This window comes from Pan troglodytes, chromosome 15, assembly GCF_028858775.2.
Source record: "Pan troglodytes isolate AG18354 chromosome 15, NHGRI_mPanTro3-v2.0_pri, whole genome shotgun sequence".
Lineage (NCBI taxonomy): Eukaryota > Metazoa > Chordata > Mammalia > Primates > Hominidae > Pan > Pan troglodytes.
Window position 1 is genome coordinate 68141556 of NC_072413.2, and position 19643 is coordinate 68161198.

General features: G+C 42.8%; 1 protein-coding gene across 7 annotated transcripts in view; it reads right to left on the reverse strand.

Annotated features, from left to right (window-relative positions):
- The window catches only part of SLC8A3 (solute carrier family 8 member A3), a 145153-nt gene that overhangs the window by 110237 nt on the left and 15273 nt on the right, over positions 1-19643 (reverse strand). For 6 of the 7 annotated variants that reach the window (XM_009428038.5, XM_009428039.5, XM_009428037.5 and 3 more), the window contains exon 2: positions 12448-14293. In XM_009428038.5, the coding sequence (XP_009426313.1) occupies positions 12448-14231 (1784 nt within the window). In that variant the 5' untranslated portion in view covers positions 14232-14293. Of the gene's footprint in view, positions 1-12447; positions 14294-19643 lie in introns of those variants that run through there. The other variant, XM_063793623.1, reaches the window with a different exon arrangement.

Here is a 19643-nt window from a genome sequence, read left to right on the forward strand (position 1 = left end):
TTCCACTCCACACCCAGCTGAACAACATATATGGCTCCCAAAGCCAACGCACAAGTGAGAATGGCTGCCTCTGCTAACCACTTGCCATGCTGGGTGCAAAATCTTTCAAAGCAAAAGGCCAGAGAAGTACCATGCAGTAGGAAAGGTATAGTCTGCTTAGGACTCAGTTCTTTGCACTTTTTCTCAACTGTACATATTTACTTCTTATTGCACTTTTTCAAGCACAATCTTATACTGTAATTTTATCACACCCTTAGATATAATTTAAAACATTATTCTTAATGGTTACATAATTTATGTTTTGTAAATACACTGAAATGATTTTTTTCCTTTTATTTTTAGTTGACACATAATAATTATACATATGTATGGATACAGAGTGATATTTTGACACATGTATACAAAGTGTAATGATCAAATCAGGGTAATTAGCATATCTATCACCTTAAATATTTATCATTCTTTTTTTTTTTTGAGACAGAGTGTCACTCTGTCACCCAGGCTGGAGTGCAGTGGCGTGATCTCGGCTCACTGCAACCTCTGCCTCCCAGGTTCAAGCGATTCTCCTGCCTCAACCTCTTAAGTAGCTAGGACTACAGGTGTGCGCCACCATGCCCAGCTAATTTTTTGTATTTATAGTAGAGACGGGGTTTCACCATGTTGTCCAGGCTGATCTCAAACTCCTGACCTTAGCTGATCCATCCACCTTGGCCTCCCAAAATGCTGGGAATATAGGCGTGAGCAACCACGCCCAGCTTAATATTTATCATTTCTTTGTGAATATTCAGAATCCTGTCTATTTTTTTTAATATACACTAAATTACTGTTAACCATATTCACCCTACAGTGCTACAAAACACTAGAACTTACTCCTCTTACATAACTTCACATTGTATCCATTAACCAACCTCTCCCTATCCTCCTTCCCATCCTCTAATAACTACAATTCTACTCTCTACCTTTTTGAGCTCAATATCTTTAGCTCCCACATATGAGTGAGAATATGTGGTATTAGAAGATCAAGGTTTTGATACTTACCCTTAAAACTCTGTGTTCTCGGGTAAATTACCTAATATTTCTTAGACCTGGAATCAAGTGATCATAGTAACCCTAATGGTATGACAAAATCCTTACATCTTTAAAAGTGGAATTCTATGTTTTCATACAAATATTAGAAGTTTTATTATGTAAGAAACATAGCAACAACAATAGTAAGCTTTCTCAGAGGCCTGAATAACAGTGGTAAGGCCCAGATAACCAAAGCTGTGCCCATTCTTTCCAGCATGTTCTGATCCCCTTACGGAGTTACCGTCATCAAAAACAACTTTAAACAATGAGTGCCCAATAATTTCAAAGCATTTTACATCAGTTAAATGTCTCTGACAGTCAGCCCTTGGCTGTGTTCGTTTCTGTCTCTACTCAACCCCTGAAATGGAAAGTTTATATTCTTCCAGCAGTCCACACAGGTTAATTAAAATGTTGTTTCTCTCTGCTTTGGCTATAATTACATTAACTCATCATAATATCACTAGCTATCTTTTGCTGTATTTTATGAGAAAAAATAGAAATCCAATTATCAGCTAATAACCTAAAACATGGGTTCTACAGGGAGGGGCAGACCATGAAAAAGGCCTGCGGTGGGGAGCTGGCTTGAGAACCACCTGTCTAGAGTACAAAACTCACTAGGTTAGCAGTGCTTCTGGAAGATTCTAGTCTGATAAAGAAATTATCTGCTTCACGTGTCCAACAAGAATTTCTGTCCCTGTGGGTTCATCCAGGGAATAGAAAAAGCTTCTGTGTTATATGTAGGATAAAGAAAAGAGAGACTCAAAAAGGGTTTTCTTATTAGGATTGGTGCAGTATTGAAGAAATAGTGACAATAATTTCATTCTTATGCATCTCAGTGAAATGGAGACTCCTAGTTTCTTCACTCCATGCAGTTCTTTCTATCTCGAATCCCAGGACTAGGATTGGCAGATATTTGGCCTTTTCTTCTCACATCTACAACTGAGCGCAGATACAGCCTCACAAGTCCTTTCCAAGATGGCCCCCTGGATGGCCACTACTCATTGACTGGAGCTGACACAAAAGGACGGTCCCTATTTTCCACCCCAGTCCTATGCAATGGGACATGAGCACCTGACACAACCATACACCGTGCCACATGTAGATGAGGATACTCCAGCTTCTGGGGATTTCCTGGAAAGGCATCAAGTTTGCAGCTCCTAGGATAAAGAGGGGGTGCCTGCTGGCTCTGGCTGAGTCCAGCAGATCAGCTGTCCAGCAGGGGAGGGGTGGGGAGGGAGAGCCTCAGGAGTACTGTCATTCTATCCCTGGCAGGCATGAATGGCAGGGAAGCTTTCTGTCTTGCTTTACAGCACAGGCTGCTCTGGAAATCCAAACCCAGAAAGAGGCTTTGAAAGTGACTCAGTACCCAAATAGTGTACCTGAAAACGACGGAAGATTATCTTCTGAAGCTAGTGTCCTGGAGAGGATAGATCAGAGAAAAAGTAAACGGGGAGAAATGACCCTGGTAGCCTTGAGATATGTGCCACAAGCATCATTCACTAAGAATGTTTTCTGTTGATCTGAGCAGAAGCCAGCTGAATCTTGGCTGCAGTCTATAGTGAGCTTGATGCATTTGGGCTGGGGGATTCTGAAGTGGCTATTTCTCCCATTCTCCAGCCTACCACCCCAATACAGGCCACTACAAAATCAATGCTCTCTCTGGGGTGTTGCAGACCTTAGAATGTGTGCCAGTTAGGAGTTGACAGGTGCCTGTCTCACCTGGGACTCCCTTCTAAGTGACTCTGTCTACCACTTATAGATAAAACTGTTTAGATAGCTTATCATGGAATTCCCATGGCAACTTCAATTTCCCACTCCATCATTCAGTTATGACAGACCAGATGGGGAGGGGAAGAGGGTGGGAGAAGGAGGCACTTGACACAGGGCAACCAACTCATATGTGGTCAGTGGTCTTTGACATGACCAGGTTAAAAAAAAATCAGATTTCTTCTCTTGAAAATTTAAACTAGAAGAATAGAAAGAGCTTTGTGGGTAGGAACAGAAAGCATATATGCAGAGAGGAGCCATGAGCTAGGACTTTGGGGTACCATTGCAAGCTGCAAATAATAAAGAAGCCCATAGAGAGAAGCAGAGATGCCAGGAGACAGAAAGCATGTCACCCAGGAGGGAGAGCACTGGAGACAGAAAGCGGTCTCTAGAGCTACCTCAGTCCCCAATGGCTTTCTGATGCCAGTCCCAATCTGTGCTGCATCCTTACAATTAAACCCTCTCGTTTTCACATACAGGCAGACAAACACTTCATAGTGAAGGCAAAAAGAGCACCACCATGAGTGGTTTGTTTCCTGGGAGATATCAGTCTTCCTGGTGCTATCATGAAGCTAGTTCGTTCTGGCCAAATGACAGGCTTTCTTAAGGGATCCTTTCATGGCACCTTCTTGATCATGCAAAGAAATCACAGATCAGAGAATAGACTGAAAGCAACCCAAGTACAGATGCCAATAGTGTGAAGGAAAAGACTATCTGGAGTAGGTTAAGATTTAAAGTGGAGACATGGCAAAAGGAATTGAGAAGGGAGGTGCTGAGTGCAAGGAGGAATGAAAGGAAACCCAGCATTAGCTTCTGCAGCACCTAGAGCACAAATAGAGAAAAAGTGGATGCAGCAAAGAATGTTTAGAAGAGACAGCAAATGTAAGAAAATAGTGTACAAACATGAAGTAGGGTGTAAGAATGGAAATAATGTGAACATCAATGAAGATCTGCAGCCAGGGCTCGGTTAGCCCTTGTGATGGTGGCAGAATACATCTGCATCCCCACAACTCAGAAAGACGTTTGGAGATAGAAGTGGGGTTGGTGAAGGTCATGTGGAATACATGGAGAGAAACCTAAAAGGTCGACAAATCAAGACCAAACAGCCTGGCAGAAGATGGACTGGTATGGAGAGATGGCAGTAGTAGTCATCCATAATCGACAATTTGTTTTGCAGCCATATTCGGAATATTAAGTTACTATTTGGATGTCACTTATTTTGAAAGTACCAACTAAAGAACCTACAATAGAGTGGTTTCTATACACTCTGCAAATAACTGCTTCTTCATGAACCCTACCCACCAAAAGGTAACTGAATTGGGTCCAGGCAGGGTTAGTCAAGTTGCACCTATGTATGCTAATCCTTAGCTAGGAAGAGTAAGGATGGTTCCAAAATGACAACTGAACTTAAATATATACACATATCCAGTTTTCAGAAAAACACATTTTTTCCATAATAAGTTCCACCAAATTCAACTTTAAATTCTCCTCTGCTTATCCAAGTAATTTCTTACTTGGGTCCCCAGTAAGTGGTAGGAGTGGAAATATAATTCCTATGAATGATAACTCTCATGCCATCTGAAAATATTTGTCTAGTGCTTTCCTCCATGGTTATTTAGCAAAATCCTCAAAGCATTTGATTCTTGCAAAATGCTTCTAGAATGTGCAGAATTTAAATATGGGGCCGTGCTCTATTTGCAGATCAAGGAGCTCGCTTTCTTCAACTAACAATTATATGTCACTGGCTCTATGCCAGGTCTTCAAACTTTCTCAAACTGGGTTCTGGAAGCACAGCTTAGTTTCTCTTTTAAAAACCAACAATAAGGGGCCAGGTGCGGTGGTTCATACCTGTAATCCCAGCACTTTGGGAGGCCAAGGTGGCTGGATCACCTGAAGTCAGGAGTTTGAGATCAGCCTGGCCAACATGGCAAAACCCTGTCTCTACTAAAAATACAAAAATTAGCCAGGCGTGGTAGCATATGCCTGTACTCCCAGCTATGCAGGAGGCTGAGGCATGAGAATCGCTTGAACTCGAAAGCAGAGGTTGCAGTGAGCTCAGATTATGCCACTTCACTTCACTCCAGCCTGGGCAACAGAGCAAGACTCTGTCAAAAAAAAAAAACAAAAAAAAACCCAAACACAAAACACTAAGGAAACATCTTGAATAAGTGAAAGACCACAGCTCTGACCTCTTCTACCTTCCTCCTGGAGTTGACAGGGCCTAGCTAAAGGGTGGAGAAGGAATGAGTGCTCATGTCCCATCCAAAAACCTTTGGGAAGTTGATGAAAAGTTGGACAGCCAGAAAGAGTCCTCCTCATTTACCTGCCTTGCTTTGCTCACCTTGCTGTCATTCTTTTGAGTAGATGAGGAAACTGGCCTTAAGACCCAGAAGAGTCCAGAGAAAGTAAGCTACGCCCATGGCAGGATCCCCACCTGTATCCCCTTATTATTGTTGCCTGAAGCTCCAATTAGCACCTTCCCAAGCAGTGCCCAGGAGAGCCTGCTTTGAGGATGAGACCCATTCATTTTTGAAGTGGCCATTCATGTGATCATCTCCAACCACAGTGTGTCTTTTTTAACCCACGCTGACATTCTCCCCGATGGGCTCTCCAACTCTGCACCTCTGAGTTTTCTCATACTATCAGCCCTTCACATCCATGGGCTCCACCAACCGCAGGTTCCACCAACCAACTGTGGGTGCCACGGGTAGAAAATATTTGAAAAAATAAAACATAAAAAAGGATAATACAGCAATAAAAAACAATACAAATAAAAAAAGCAATACATTAAAACAACTATATAACATTTACATTGTATTAGGTATTATAAGTAATCTAGAGATGATTTAAAGTATATGGGGGGCTGGACGTGGTAGCTCACGCCTGTAATCCCAGCTTTTTGGGAGGCCAAGGTGGGCGGATCACTTGAGGTCAGGTGTTTGAGACCAGCCTGGCCAACATGGTGAAACTCTGTCTCTACTAAAAATACAAAAAGTAGCCAGGCGTGGTGACATGCGTCTGTAGTCCCAGCTACTTAGGAGGCTGAGGCAGGAGAATTGCTTGAACCTGGGAGGCAGAGGTTGCAATAAGCGAGCGACAGCCTGGGCGACAGAATGAGATTCTGTCCCGAAATAAATAAATAAATAAAGTATATGGGAGAGAATATGCCTAGGTCATATGCCAAATACTGTGCCATTTTATACCAGGTACTTGAGCATCTGAGGATTTTTGGTATCCTCGGAGTAGTTCTGGAATCAATCTCTTGTGGATATTGAGGAATTATTATTCTGGAGAGCAAACCAATGTGAGCAGACCAGGGCAGGGGCACTGGATACTCTGCTGCACATGGTGTGGGACTGACTTAGGTAGAAGGAGAATTGCTGATCCAGTGTTGTCAGGGGATACCGCATGCCTAGTCCCTAAAACAAATTAACCAGGAGGGCTCTGGACTTCCTGGAGAGTTTTGCAGATGTGATAGGGTCTCCACAGAACTTGGGGTGTTTTATGGATCCTGGAGTTGGAATATGTCATGCTTTGACATATTCTTTGACAGTCTCAGTAATTAAGAAGAAAAGAGACAAAAAAAAAAAAAGACATTTCATCAGGACCTGGGGCCCTTCGGGACACAATAGCTAAAGCTTCTGCTAAAAAGTTTACATAGCATGGCCGGGCACGGTGGCTCACGCCTGTACTCCCAGCACTTTGGGAGGCCGAGGCGGGTGGATCACGAGGTCAGGAGATCGAGACCATACTGGCTAACATGGTGAAACCCCATCTCCACTAAAAAAAAAAAAAAAAGTATATATATATATATTAGCCGGGCGTGGTGGTATATATATATAAAAATATATATATATGTATAATATATATATATATAAATATATATATATGTATAATATATATATATAAATATATATATATGTATAATATATATATATAAATATATATATATGTATAATATATATATATATAAATATATATATATGTATTATATATATATATAAATATATATATGTATAATATATATATAAATATATATATGTATAATATATATATATAAATATATATATATGTATAATATATATATATATAAATATATATATGTATAATATATATATAAATATATATATATATGTATAATATATATATATATTAGGCCTAGCTACTCGGGAGGCTGAGGCAGGAGAATGGCGTGAACCCGGGAGGCGGAGCTTGCAGTGAGCCGAGATGTGCCACTGCACTCCAGCCTGGGCGACAGAGCGAGACTCCATCTCAAAAAAAAAAAAAAAAAGTCTACATAGCCTTCAATTATTCCTTTGGGCCTGGAAAGTGGGCAATTGTGGTTGACCAATCCTACTGGAAATGCCTCACTGTACTGCTAAGTATCCCCATTCAACAACTGGCTCAGAAATGGAGTCCCTTCTTGAAGACAAATCTGTGCCAAGTACATAGCTCCACTGAGGATTTCAGGAAGCCACAGTTGTAGTGGCTGACTGTCTACCTAAAGAGAAGGAGGACTTTTGCTACTGCCACTGAAGGCAGAAGGAAAGAGAAAGAGAGGGATGTTGGCCAAGGGAGAGATGTCACCACCTCTACTTGACTCTCATCCTCCATGAGCTTGCAGCCTGTGACTCTCTCAAGCACAGAAAGGGTATTCTAGAGGCAAATCATCTCCCTCTGTGGCCAGAAAGAGACTATCTTAAAACCTTGCTAAGCCAAAGAAAAAGAAAACAAAAAATCGATTGTGTTTTAGTTAAATTGGAGAATGTGCAAATTGTATCCTGGAACACTACAGATTTTTATAGATTTTTACAGAAAGATTTCTTGGGGTTAAAACATTACAGAGAAAGCATCCCTGGAAGGGAATGGTCTGCATTATTTTGAAAATTTTTATTATTTCATGGAACAAGGCCTAGCCTGAAGTTCACCAGCACTGCCTAAAAGATGTTCCAACTATGCCTGTCACCTTTTCTCAATTCAGATAGAGAAAGACTTTTTAAAAAATTTCTGTGGGCTCACTATTTTCCTTCCTGAACAGTTCAAGGTGAACCAAGAGATTAAAAATAGTCCATAATATATTATTATTCTTAGTTAAGACATTAGTCACATAATACTCCCGGACTCACACTTCCAGAGCATCTTTTACCCAAGAATTGCCATATTCTTTTCGAAGTTAACATTTTATTGATGGATAAAAGTAAAATGGAGAAGCCTAAGATGGGAAAGGGCAGAGAGAACATTGAATAAGCAGCTTCTAAAGTCCTTTCAAACCCTCACTTTCTAACGTCCTTTCCAACTGTAACTTTCTATCATAGCTAGCCATGTAATCTTGGGTAAGTTACCTTCCCTTTCTGAATTTCATCTTCATAATTTAAAAAATGGGAGGTCAGATACCTTCGAGCTTTAACATTCTGATTTGGTTGGAGAACGTGCAGCACAGCCAACATGCTTTTTTTCTTTGAAGGAGGCCTGCACTATTTAATTATAATAGATCTTGGCATTTACATATTTGACATCTGTGGCTTTGACTATTCCCAGAGGCATCAAAGGTCCAAGAGCTGCAATAATCTGTTATTTTGCAAAGGCGTGCTGAGAGCCTGGGATATAGGAGCCAGTCACTTGTTTAATGAGTGAAATTAGTGTGCGGGCAGAACCCATACCTCTGTGAGGTTTTGTCATTGCATGCTACAGTCTTAAAGGCCATAATTCTCAAGAAGTGACTATAGTGATGGTTGCAAAGGTGAGGATTCTTCTGGATCATGAAGACATCAATAATATCCCTTTTAAATGTTAAGGGTTCATTGTAATATGGATGTAAATTAATCATGTACCTATCCCCACTTCACCTCTGTCACTACTACGTCCTTAATGAAGGTTAATTTAGAATCTTCAGTGGTACCACACACATTGCAGGGAGCTCTCATTGCTCCTTTATTCAATCCATCTCAGCCATACCACTTCTCTCAGGTTCCTTGATTTGTCTGTACCCTTTGATCCTCTCCACTTGACAGTAAGATCCTTGAGAGCTGAAATGTCAGCTTGTCTTATTCACTTATTTAACCCCAGTGCCTAGTAATGTAGCTAGTACATAGCAAATATCTAACAAATGTTTGTTGAATGACTGAACACCATCTATGAGAAACCACTCTGCATTTTTTTCATACTTATATTTAGTATTCCCTTGAAGGATAGAGAATATTATTTCTGTTGTCCAACAAAAACCTGGTACTCAGAAAAGTGATGTGACTTGTTAAAAGTTACTGGTGAGTGATGGATTCACATCTGCTTTCATATTCCAAAGCTTGTGCTTTTCCATTCTTCCATGCTGCTAAAAGCACCTTTGAAGAAGTAAAGCATAAAACCAAACATGTGAATTCGTGGATCCTATATTATTGATAGAGCACAGGCCTGGCCTCAACTTGATTATATTTAGGGGAGTATAGTGAGGGCAGATTTTCAATACTACCAGGCTTGGTAGGCAAATAAAGCTATATAAAGAGGGAGAGATTAGAAAGCAGATGTTCCAACTTTGTCCAAGTACCCTGAAGCTATCCATTTCGGTTTCCAGACTGGTGTGGCAATTAGCACAGCCTCTGGTTCTTGCTAAGTTGAGGTCGAAAGTTGGAATTAAAGAGCAAACAATCATTATTCAATTAAGCAAGTTGTCTGAAAAACCACTTCTTTGCTGGGTCTCCTGGTTTGGTCAAGAGCTTCAGAACCTTTCACCTCTAAGTTGGGGCCAGCAGCATCCAGAGCTTGTTAGAAATGCGGAATCTCAATCCCTCCCCTAGACCTCCTGGATCCTAATCTGCCCTTCAGTGAGATACCTGGATGATTGAGCAACACATTAAAATTTAAGAACCATGACTGCAGAAGATATTCTAAGGTCCTTTCTAGCTCTAATATTTTATGAGTTTAGGTAAGTACTCTTCATAGTAACCCCAAACTGCCATGCTCATTACTTAGGGTCACACAAAGAGCCAAGTAACCTAAACAACTCCACAGTGTCTTCTGAAGAATATTGTTAATTCGTCAATATTACTATGAAGAGTCTTGTTTCCTGAGCATATACCGTGTACCAGGTACACCGCATACAATACCTTGAATCATCATAATGGCCCTGCAAAAGAGATATTATTATCCCCATTTTGCCAACGAGGAAATAATTTCATAGATTAATAAAATTTCCCCAAACTACATTGTTAAATCAGTAGTGGAGCCAGAATCCTAACCCAGAGTACTTAGAACCCACAATTTTTCTGCTCCATAATACTGCCTCTAGTTGTAAAATTGCAATTTAAAATATCAAGAATAGGGGTGCCACGTGAGAACAGATGAGCAGGTTTTGGACTCATTATTCTGCAATGAATGAAGTCTAAAAAATAAATGAAAAGGGATGGATGGGAACATAGATTTGTTCACCAAACCCTAGAATATCTAGACCAGAATTCTCAAGGTTGACATACTTTTAGAATGAGTATTACCCAGAAGTGATAATTTGCGAGGCTCATTTGCACCAAGATATTATACAAACTGAAAACGCAAATAAGTTTGAGGAAGGTTTGGTCGTATTCAGAGACCCTAGTGCATAATTGATTATTAATAGAATGATGAAATTAATAGAATGAACTAAGCCTCTGATCTCTGAAAAACTACCTATCCGTGCCATGGGTAGAAAGGGTTCTGAATCAGAAGAACCACAAATCCGTCAAATTATGGCAAATTTTGTGGTCTTAATGTCATTTAATGCCTTACCATATCTTCTTCCACACTGACATCGCCATAATCATGTGAAATTCCATGGAGTTTGTTTTCCCAGTGAAGCCCTGTCCTTCATTTGTATGTATAAACACTCTCCCCAGAGTACATATAAATGGATAGTATTCTCCGGAAGGCACAGGTTTCTACTTACGTTAACAAATGATTATCCTTCCCAGCAAAATGACTAAACAGAGCTCTAATAAATCAATTTGTCAATGGCCATTTCCCTTCAGGAGACAATATCCCCTGATCCATTTTTGGCAAGTGCGAATATGACCTACACTGAGTGCTTATGCCTATGGTTCAGAAAATCTTAGAGCTGGAAGGAACTGCAAAAAGGACTGACCTTGCCTCCAGGCAAGGAAAGTATTGTTATTCCCAGTTTGCATATCAGAAAGTTAAGTTCCAGAACCAATAAATGACCTGCCCCAAGTCACATTATAAGAAGGGATTGAGTAAGAACAGATGCAGGATCCCCCGGGTCACTCAGTTCTGTCACCAGCAGTGCCCAGCTCTTTTTGAGCTCTGTCTCATGGCTGGACCTGGGCAGAAGCACTCCTAGGACACCTCTCCCTAGCTTCTATGGCTCCCCAGTTTTCCATGAGTTCCTTCCTCCTCCTCTTCTAGAGGTTGTATGGCTTCATTTCCCACTGAAGGTGTAATTAGCAGGTTCTTGAAACAGACACCCCACACACACAACTTCCTATATGCTCCTTTTACTCTTCACACCATCTCCTGCCACGCTTATTATTTGTGGATATGTTCAGTCATTCAGAGGAAGTTCCCATTTGTCTTCTCCAACCTTCTAGGCCACCCAAGAAAGTCTACTTTCTCATAAGCTACAAATCCTGAGGAAAGTCATTCTGCTTTCCCTTTTAAAGCTATCCAACTGGAAAAAGGACAGAATAACCAATTTGCAAGAGGGTTCAATGGGCAGAGGCCTTAGGGTAATAGAGGTGACAGAAGTGTAATACCCACAGTTTCTGAAGGGCTGAATGGGGCAGTAGCCCAAGAAGAGGTACTTCAGGAGAGTCCTAGACTGTGAAAAGAGATGACCACACAGAAGATATATTTCCTCCCACAATTCCTAGGATGTTTCTCCTTCACTGCTTCACCAGATTTTGGAGCTTAGACCTGTGACTAAAGACAAGTAGCCACTGCCCTGGGAGCTCTGCTTCTCCAAGACACTTTCCAGTATCCAAACCATACTAACTCAATTCAACTAGGCTGGGCAAGCCTCACACCATTAAATAGTCTATGGTCATTTAAAAAGATTGCCAAATTTCTATCAATTTTGCAATTTCCAAATTAAAGAAGATGTGCCTGGAATCTGGTTACACAGTGAGACTGGCAATATAGTACCAGGGAACAAAGCCAATGCCACTTGTTTTCTTTAGAATGTTCTGATGGGCTATTGCTGCCCAGAATGGAAAGGATTGGTTTCAAAGCTCACAGATACCCTTCACATGAGGAAGGGAGGAAGAAGAGGCCCAAGCAGTTCTCTAGTCCTTCTTAGTCACAAGAATTCTCCAAAATCTGATATCACAAAACTTCTGTCATCCCACAGCTCCACCAGCTATCATTTTGTGTTTCAGAGAAGAAAATGTTTTGTGTCCTTAGCTCTTGTCACAGGATTCCTTGCCCAGAAGCAATTTAAAGTGAGAAAACTGAAGAAGAGTTTGGAAGCAGAACCTGTCCAGTGGTGTCTGCTGATCCTGCATACCTGTGATGGAACCAAAGTTTGACATTAACACAAACACAAGGAAATGTTGTAAAGTGCAGTACAGAAGGACAGAAAGAGATGGCAAAAGATGGGGTCAGGGAGGGGCAGAATACAGGAAGGTTACTTACACAGTTTCATCATTCTTGAATTCCAACTCCCCATATGTGTCTTCAAAGTCCTCACCGCCACCCTTGGCTGTCCCTTCTACTGTCCTAAAGGGGACGATGACTGTACCCCGGGCACCTGATGTCCGCAGAACCTTGACCTCCATAACACCAATACTCTCACTGACATGAATAGTATCACATTCAAAAGTGAAGATGCCTGCATGGTCATCATCCAAGATGGTAACTGTGGCCACACAAGGGGAGGCTAGGACAGCCCGAGGCAAGGGAAGACTGTTGAATATTGCTGGAGGCATCCCCTCCTCTGGCTGCTCCTCCTCTATGCGGACATTGCTCAACCTTACAAAGAAGTGTTCATCCTCCTCAAAAATGTCGTCATCAATTATGCCTACGGAGAACTCCTTCTGGGTCTCTCCTGGCTTCAGAACCACCGTGCCCTCTGTGAACTCATAGTCAGCCCCTGCATTGGCAGAACCATCCTCTGTTTTGTAGTCCACATACATGGTCTTTGACATGTCTCCCCCTTTCCTCACCACTGTCAGGAGTACAGCCCCACAGTTCTCCAGGCACTGGTAAGAACATGGGTCAAAGAAGACCTTGGAAATAAAGTCCTCAGGCTCATCGGTGTGCACCTCGCTCATGCTGGAGGCCTTCTTGGCTTGTTCTGCTGCATGTTTCTTCAGGATATTGCCTGCACCAGTCATCATACGAGTGGCTTGGATCCGGTAGAAGGCGCGGCTCTTCTGTTGGTGGGAAAGAGCATAGTAATTAGCCATCTCCACCAGCTGATCTAAGTCCTTCTCTGGGTGTTTTTGCTTCAGATCCTTGAGAATCCGGATCATCTCTCTGCGGGACTCATCCACTTCCTTCCCTTCCAGGGGCACCAGGTTCCCATCTAGAAAATGGGAATTCATCATTTTCCCATCCATCTCAATGCCCTTAGGGTGGTCACCCTCTGTCTCTATGATAATTCCTCGGTGTTTATCTGTGCGGTACTTTTTGTGCATGTATTTGTAGAAGAGCAGTCGTTTATCTGCCACCCAGGCCAGAAGGACACACACTGGAAAGAAGAAGAGAGTGAGGAGGCCTTCCCAAACCTGGACCACACCAGGGGAGAAGACTGCCAGAATCATATAGAGCCAGATGTAGGCAAAGATACTCCAAGCAGCGGTGATGAAGAAGACTCGTAGGTGCTTGATCTTGCGAGTCTCTCCGTCTGGGATCACGTAGACACAGATGCCAATGATGATGAACATGTTGAAGGCTGCACTCCCTACAATGGTAGAAGGTCCCAGATCACCAGCAATGAACCCATGACCACACACCTCAATTAAAGAGAGGAGTATCTCAGGAGCAGAGGAACCCAGGGCCATAAGGGTCAGGTTGGAGACAGTTTCATTCCAGACTCGAATAGTGGTTGTGCTGGTTTCTCCATTGGGTTTCTTAATCGTCACCTCCCTCTCTTGAGAGGTGATGACTTCAATAGACGCCATGAAGCGGTCAGCAATGATGGACACCCCAAGGAACATGTATATCAGGGCCACAAAATAGACAATGACCCTGGCAATCTTGTCCCCAAGGGAAGGGTTCTCCGGGTACCAGATTGGCAGGATGACACCCTCCTTGCAGTCCGATGACCCTGAACAGGACTCATTGTTCTGCCCTGTGCTTGGCACGTCCCCTGAGCCACCAGCCTCTGCTCGAAGACCATTCAGAAAGAGCACAAAGGTAACCAGCCCAAAATGGAGGAAGGCAGAGGTGAGAGGCTGCAACCTTAACCACGCCATACACGAGACTTAGCCACTGGCTTCTATTGCAGCACCAGTTGTCCTCCTGATAGGCCAGAGACCTAGAAAAGATCAGAGAGGCAGGAAAAGGCATGAGGAAAAAGGGGACAGCAAACGGCAGGTTCCCACCAATACAACTGATGCTTCACCTCCAGTGACATATTGCACTAACATATGGGGCAGTCTCTCACTTGGAAAAATAGATGTCAATGGGAGGCACAAATAGCTGCTCTGTCCTCCAAACCATCTGGTGGAGACTCCGTTGAAAAATGGCTTGAAATAGCTGGGAATACTGGGGATGGAAATGCAGCAATAGCCTTCAAGTCCTGTCTCCCAAACTGGTATTACCTGTGAGAGTTCTCAAGAAGCAACTTAAAATAGGCCATGTGTAACCTGAATCTTCATGCCCATTTATACTGTTTCTGGGGTGTTCGGACTTCCTTACCCTGTTGTCATTATACTCAAGAATCTTGGATAACATAGGTTTGCAAGAGAGTATATTGAATTGAATTTTCGTGGACTAGTCCCCAGAAAATTGAAAACCTTGCTCTGTTTAATGTATACGTATTTCCTTGGCCTTCATGTTCACTCCAGGATTATACCAAGTGACTGTCCACCCCAGGACCTTTGTACATGCCATTATTCTCAATCGTCTTTGAAATGAGTGTTTCTTCTTTGCACTCCCCACTCTTAATAATGCTTTAGATCTCATCCATTAAACAGAGCAATAAACCTTGAAAACTCAGCTCCCTTGGAAAGAAACTTCCTCCCCGAATGCAAGACTTCTGGAGGCAAGCTATAATTCTGAGATAGCTTGGGAAATCAAAAGAGTTGATAAATGGTGAATGCCACCCACCCCATAGCCAAACAGAGGCCATGTAAGTTGTGCCCAAGACCAAGTTCACAGCAGCTCTGAGCCCTCCAGTAAAACCTGCTTATGAGCAGTTTAAGCAGGCAGTAACAGGAAGATGATCATCTGCCAGCCACTCAAATTTCAAACCCAAACATGGAAAGGAACAAGTGGTAAAAATCATTATTAATAAAACATGCAAATGTCTCTGAAATAAGTTTTGTTAAACTGGAGACAAGATTTTGGGGGTGATATGCAGCTTCATCTACTGGCCTCAAACCACTAAAAGGTGAGCTTGAGCTCAGAAGAATGGGATGAAATGCAATTGAAACTATTATATACTCATCTTACCACTCACTGCCTCATTTGGGTGGGATGAGAATGAAAATACCATGGAATAGCTAAAAAAAAAAAAGTGGGGGGGGCGATCTTTCTCCCTCTGCTACAACTGTGTGGGGTACCCTTAGTAATAAAGGAATGCTGATTTGTGTTTGTACAGCACCTTAAAGACTCAGTCTTCATCCCCCATATTTGCTCCTTTTTCTCCTGTTTCCCAGCTCAGAAAATAGCATCTTCAGCCACCCAGTTACTCATGTTAGAAAGCAGATGTTAGTCTGAAAGCCTTCATCTCTCTTCTGTCCCTTATCCAATCACTAAATCCTATCAACTCTTTCTCCATTTCTACCACCATCATCCCAGCCCAGGCCACCATCACTCCTTACCTCATGAATCTACTTCAGTAGCCTCCTAATGGAGCTCACCACTCCAACTCTCGCTAGTTCTCAATTCCACTTTCCTCATATAGCCACCGTAATCTTTTTTTAAAAAAACAAACAAACAGACTTATGCATATCACTCCCCTGTTTGAAGCCCTTTAGTAGTCTTCTCTTGCTCTTGATATAAAGACCAAATTCTTTCCCATGACCTTCAAAGCCTTGCATGAATTCACTGCTTCCCACTCATCCCCCTTCATCCCGTCACTCTCTCCCTTATTACATTTCAACAACAATAGCCTTCAGGTTCACTCTTGGATTATACCAAGTGACTGTCCACCCCAGGACCTTTGTACGTGCCATTATTCTCATTCATCTTTGAAATGAGGGTTTCTTCTTTGCACTCCCCACTCTTAATAATGCTTTAGATCTCATCCAATAAACAGTGAATGACATAAGAGCAAAGACTGTGTCTCTTCTGTTTATCATGGTATCCTGAATGGTTAGTAGGTTCTCAGTAACTGTATGTTTTTGGAATGAATAAATGTAGTCACCAATGAAGCTTCCTTGGACGACAGCCTTCTTTATTTTTTATCTGAATTGTAGCCATTTGCTTTGGAAATACATATACATTTCATAGACAAAACCAGACTGGATTTTAGAGGCTATGTGGGACCTCTTTAAATTTCCAAAGCCTGTGCTCAAAGAGAAATTCTCTTCGGGACACAAAACATCAGGGTGCATATTGTCCCCATGAAGACCTCCCTCCCAAAGAGCTGAGGATTTACTTGGTTTAATCCCTAGAGTGGCAGCCAAGTTCTGAAGCCCACATTCTCCATTAGTCCAGGTGCTGGGGGCACCACAACAGGTGCTGGGACCTGTTGTGCCTTTGACCTCACTCAGAGGAGAAGAGGTTATGGGAATGACTGTGGAGGAATAGAGTGGTTGAAGATGTTCAGCATCCATCTTCAAAGGTTAAGAAAGCTCTTGTCATCAATGATGTGCACAAAGGCGTTCATTCAGAGGTTTGACACTCACCCACCCTAGAGAAATGTGGAGAGAAAAGGATCTTGGCTCCTTACTTTGACCTCTGAAAACCCTGACACTTTGTGGATTCCAATGAGCCCTATGCAGCAATGACAGATGGTAGGCACAGCTGAGCAGCTCTTTCATCAAGAGCCAACCCAGTGACAGGAGGTGGCTGCTGTGAGAGCCAACCAATCCCAAGAGGGTGAGTATCCATGGGGGAGGGAAGAGAGCCAGTCTTCCAGAGTGAAAGGACATGGAACATTGGGATGGTAGAATCATCCTGATTAACAGGGGACTTGGAGTCGTATTTATCTTATGGACCAGGAGAATTAAGGAGGATGACGGTCTTTGTTTTCCTTTGGCCCTGTAGACACTTTGTGGCAACAGGTTTTTCTGGGCAATGTGCTATCATATGATCAGAATCAGAGGCCAGTTTAAAAAGACTATTCCATGAGAAAATAAATGAACTGAAGGAAAAGATTAAGGAAAAAAGGCAAGGCCTGGCTCAGTGTCTCACACCTGTAATCCCAGCACTTTGGAAGGTTGAGACAGGTGGATCACTTGAGGTCAGGAGTTCAAGGCCAGCCTGACCAACATGGCAAAACCCCATCTCTACTAAAAATACAAAATTAGCTGGGCGTGGTGGTGCACGCCTATAATCCCAGCTACTTGGGAGGCTGAGGCAAAAGAATGGCTTGAACTCAGGAGGCTGAGTTTGCAGTGAGCCAAGATCGCGCCATTGCACTCCCACCCGGGCAACAAGAGTGAAACTCCGTCTCAAAAACAAAAAAAGAAAAAGAAAAGAAGGCAAAGCGGTAAGATGGCTAGTAAATGCAGGCACTCAGTTTTTGAAATTGAAGGTGGAAAATGCCCTGTGAATGCCTAGTTCCTCTTTGCAGCCCTGCCAGGAAATGGTTTCTGGCTGAGATGTTAGAGAAAGCAGGAACATCTCTAATGACCAAGCCAGTCATCATTTTTTATGCAATTGCCCCTGGCCCAGACCCCAATTGAGATAGATCCCAACATCCTGGGGGTCCAGCTCAACCCCTTAGAGACCCAGATAATCTTCTGTGGTTCCAGAAGGCTATTAACCCTGAGGCATACTCAGGGATATGACTCAACTTGAGATCTTTCCCCCCCCCAGGACCACCCCAAATCATAAAGACATTAATAACAGTAATTAGCATCTACAAGTGTTTATTATGTGCATAATGCTGAGTGCTTTCTCACTTAATTTTCATAGCAACCCTATGAGGTTAGAAATATTTTTATCCCTATCTTATATTTTGGGAAACTGAGTCTTAGCTAAGTCATTTACTCAAAGTACAAAGGAAATAGTAGAACTAGAACTCACAGACAGATGACATAAAGTATGGTTTTAACCACCCTATTTTACTAAGCTGTCCCACTTTGTTGTAGAACGTCCACGGCCTCCAATCAGTTTCCAGTCTGATGTGGACTTAGAAGCAAGGTGACTGTCCCACACCTGCTCAGAGGAGAAACTTACTGTTTTGATGCCTAGTTCCCAGGCTTACTGGGGTTGTTCTGGCTGCCTGCTGCAGCCTCCCATCCAAATATTCTTCCCATCAGTTCAGTTTGACAAACATTGACAAAAGCCTGTGATTTGCTAGACCTGGTATTAGACGCTGGTGGATTAAAAAAGAAAAAAAAAAAAAAGAGACGCCGCGTTTGCCCTCAAAGGTACAATCTAGCAGAAGTATACAGATGTACAAATAAACACTTTTATTGTAAAAAGAGGAGGTAGGGCAGAATGCTATGAGAATGCGAATAGGGCACTGAGCCAGCCTGGGGATTCAGGGAGGCATTCTGAAGGAGGTGATTCCTGAAATGAGACTTCAAGCATCAGTGAGCTTTAGGCAAAAAAAAGGAAAGTGGGAAGGGCATTCAAGTCAAAGAGAACAGCCCAGGCAAAGGCAAAGACATGGAAACATGATGGAAAAGGCTGCTGTGGGCATGGGATTACAAGACATGCAGTGTGAGGCAGGAGGCCCAGTAGATGAGGCTAGACAGTAGGGAAGACTTCACTCATGGCAAGCTTTAGATGCCAGGCTGAGAAGACGGGGTTTTATTCTAAGGGCAATGAAAAGCCAGTGATAGGGTTGTAAACCAAAGAATGACATGGTATGATTCGTCTTTCAGAAATACCAATTTCACCTAAAGGTTTAGGATGGCTGTAAGTGGGCAAGACAGGAGCAGGAAGGTCAGATAGAACTCTACTGCAAACTGAACAGATACAGACAAGCATGGTGGGCCTGGGTAGATTCTGCTCATGATGCCCGTCTGTCCCCATGTCACACTCCCCTCTCTCAGTCAAACTGATGCCCTGGCTCAGCCCCGAGCCTCTCATCTCTTTTCCGGACCATCTTCCTAACGCCCCTGAGGCCATCTGCAAGGTGTCTGTGTCCTTAGCAGTGGCTCCTGACATCTTTTAATATCACTGGCAAATTTAATTAAAGTCACCGTTCCTCCACTCTTCCAGATCATTAATAAAACAGTGCCACCAGGACAGACTGAGCAAATTCTCCCTCCTGCTATGCCCTCCACTTTCTCCAATTGGAACACTGCTCCGGGCATGTCACCAGCCTGGGTAGAGTTGTCCCACTCTGCTTCTAAATCTGGGCCCCTGCACAGGCGTCATAGCCAATTTACATGAAAGTTTTAGGACCAGCCAGGCTGCACTGGCTCCGTTGTGTCACCCGAGTCCAAGCACACTGCATATTCTCCTGCACTTCCTCTGCCTCCGGTGGGTGGAAGTCAGTGCAGTCCTGTCCTCGGCAATACTCCTCGAGAGACACAGGA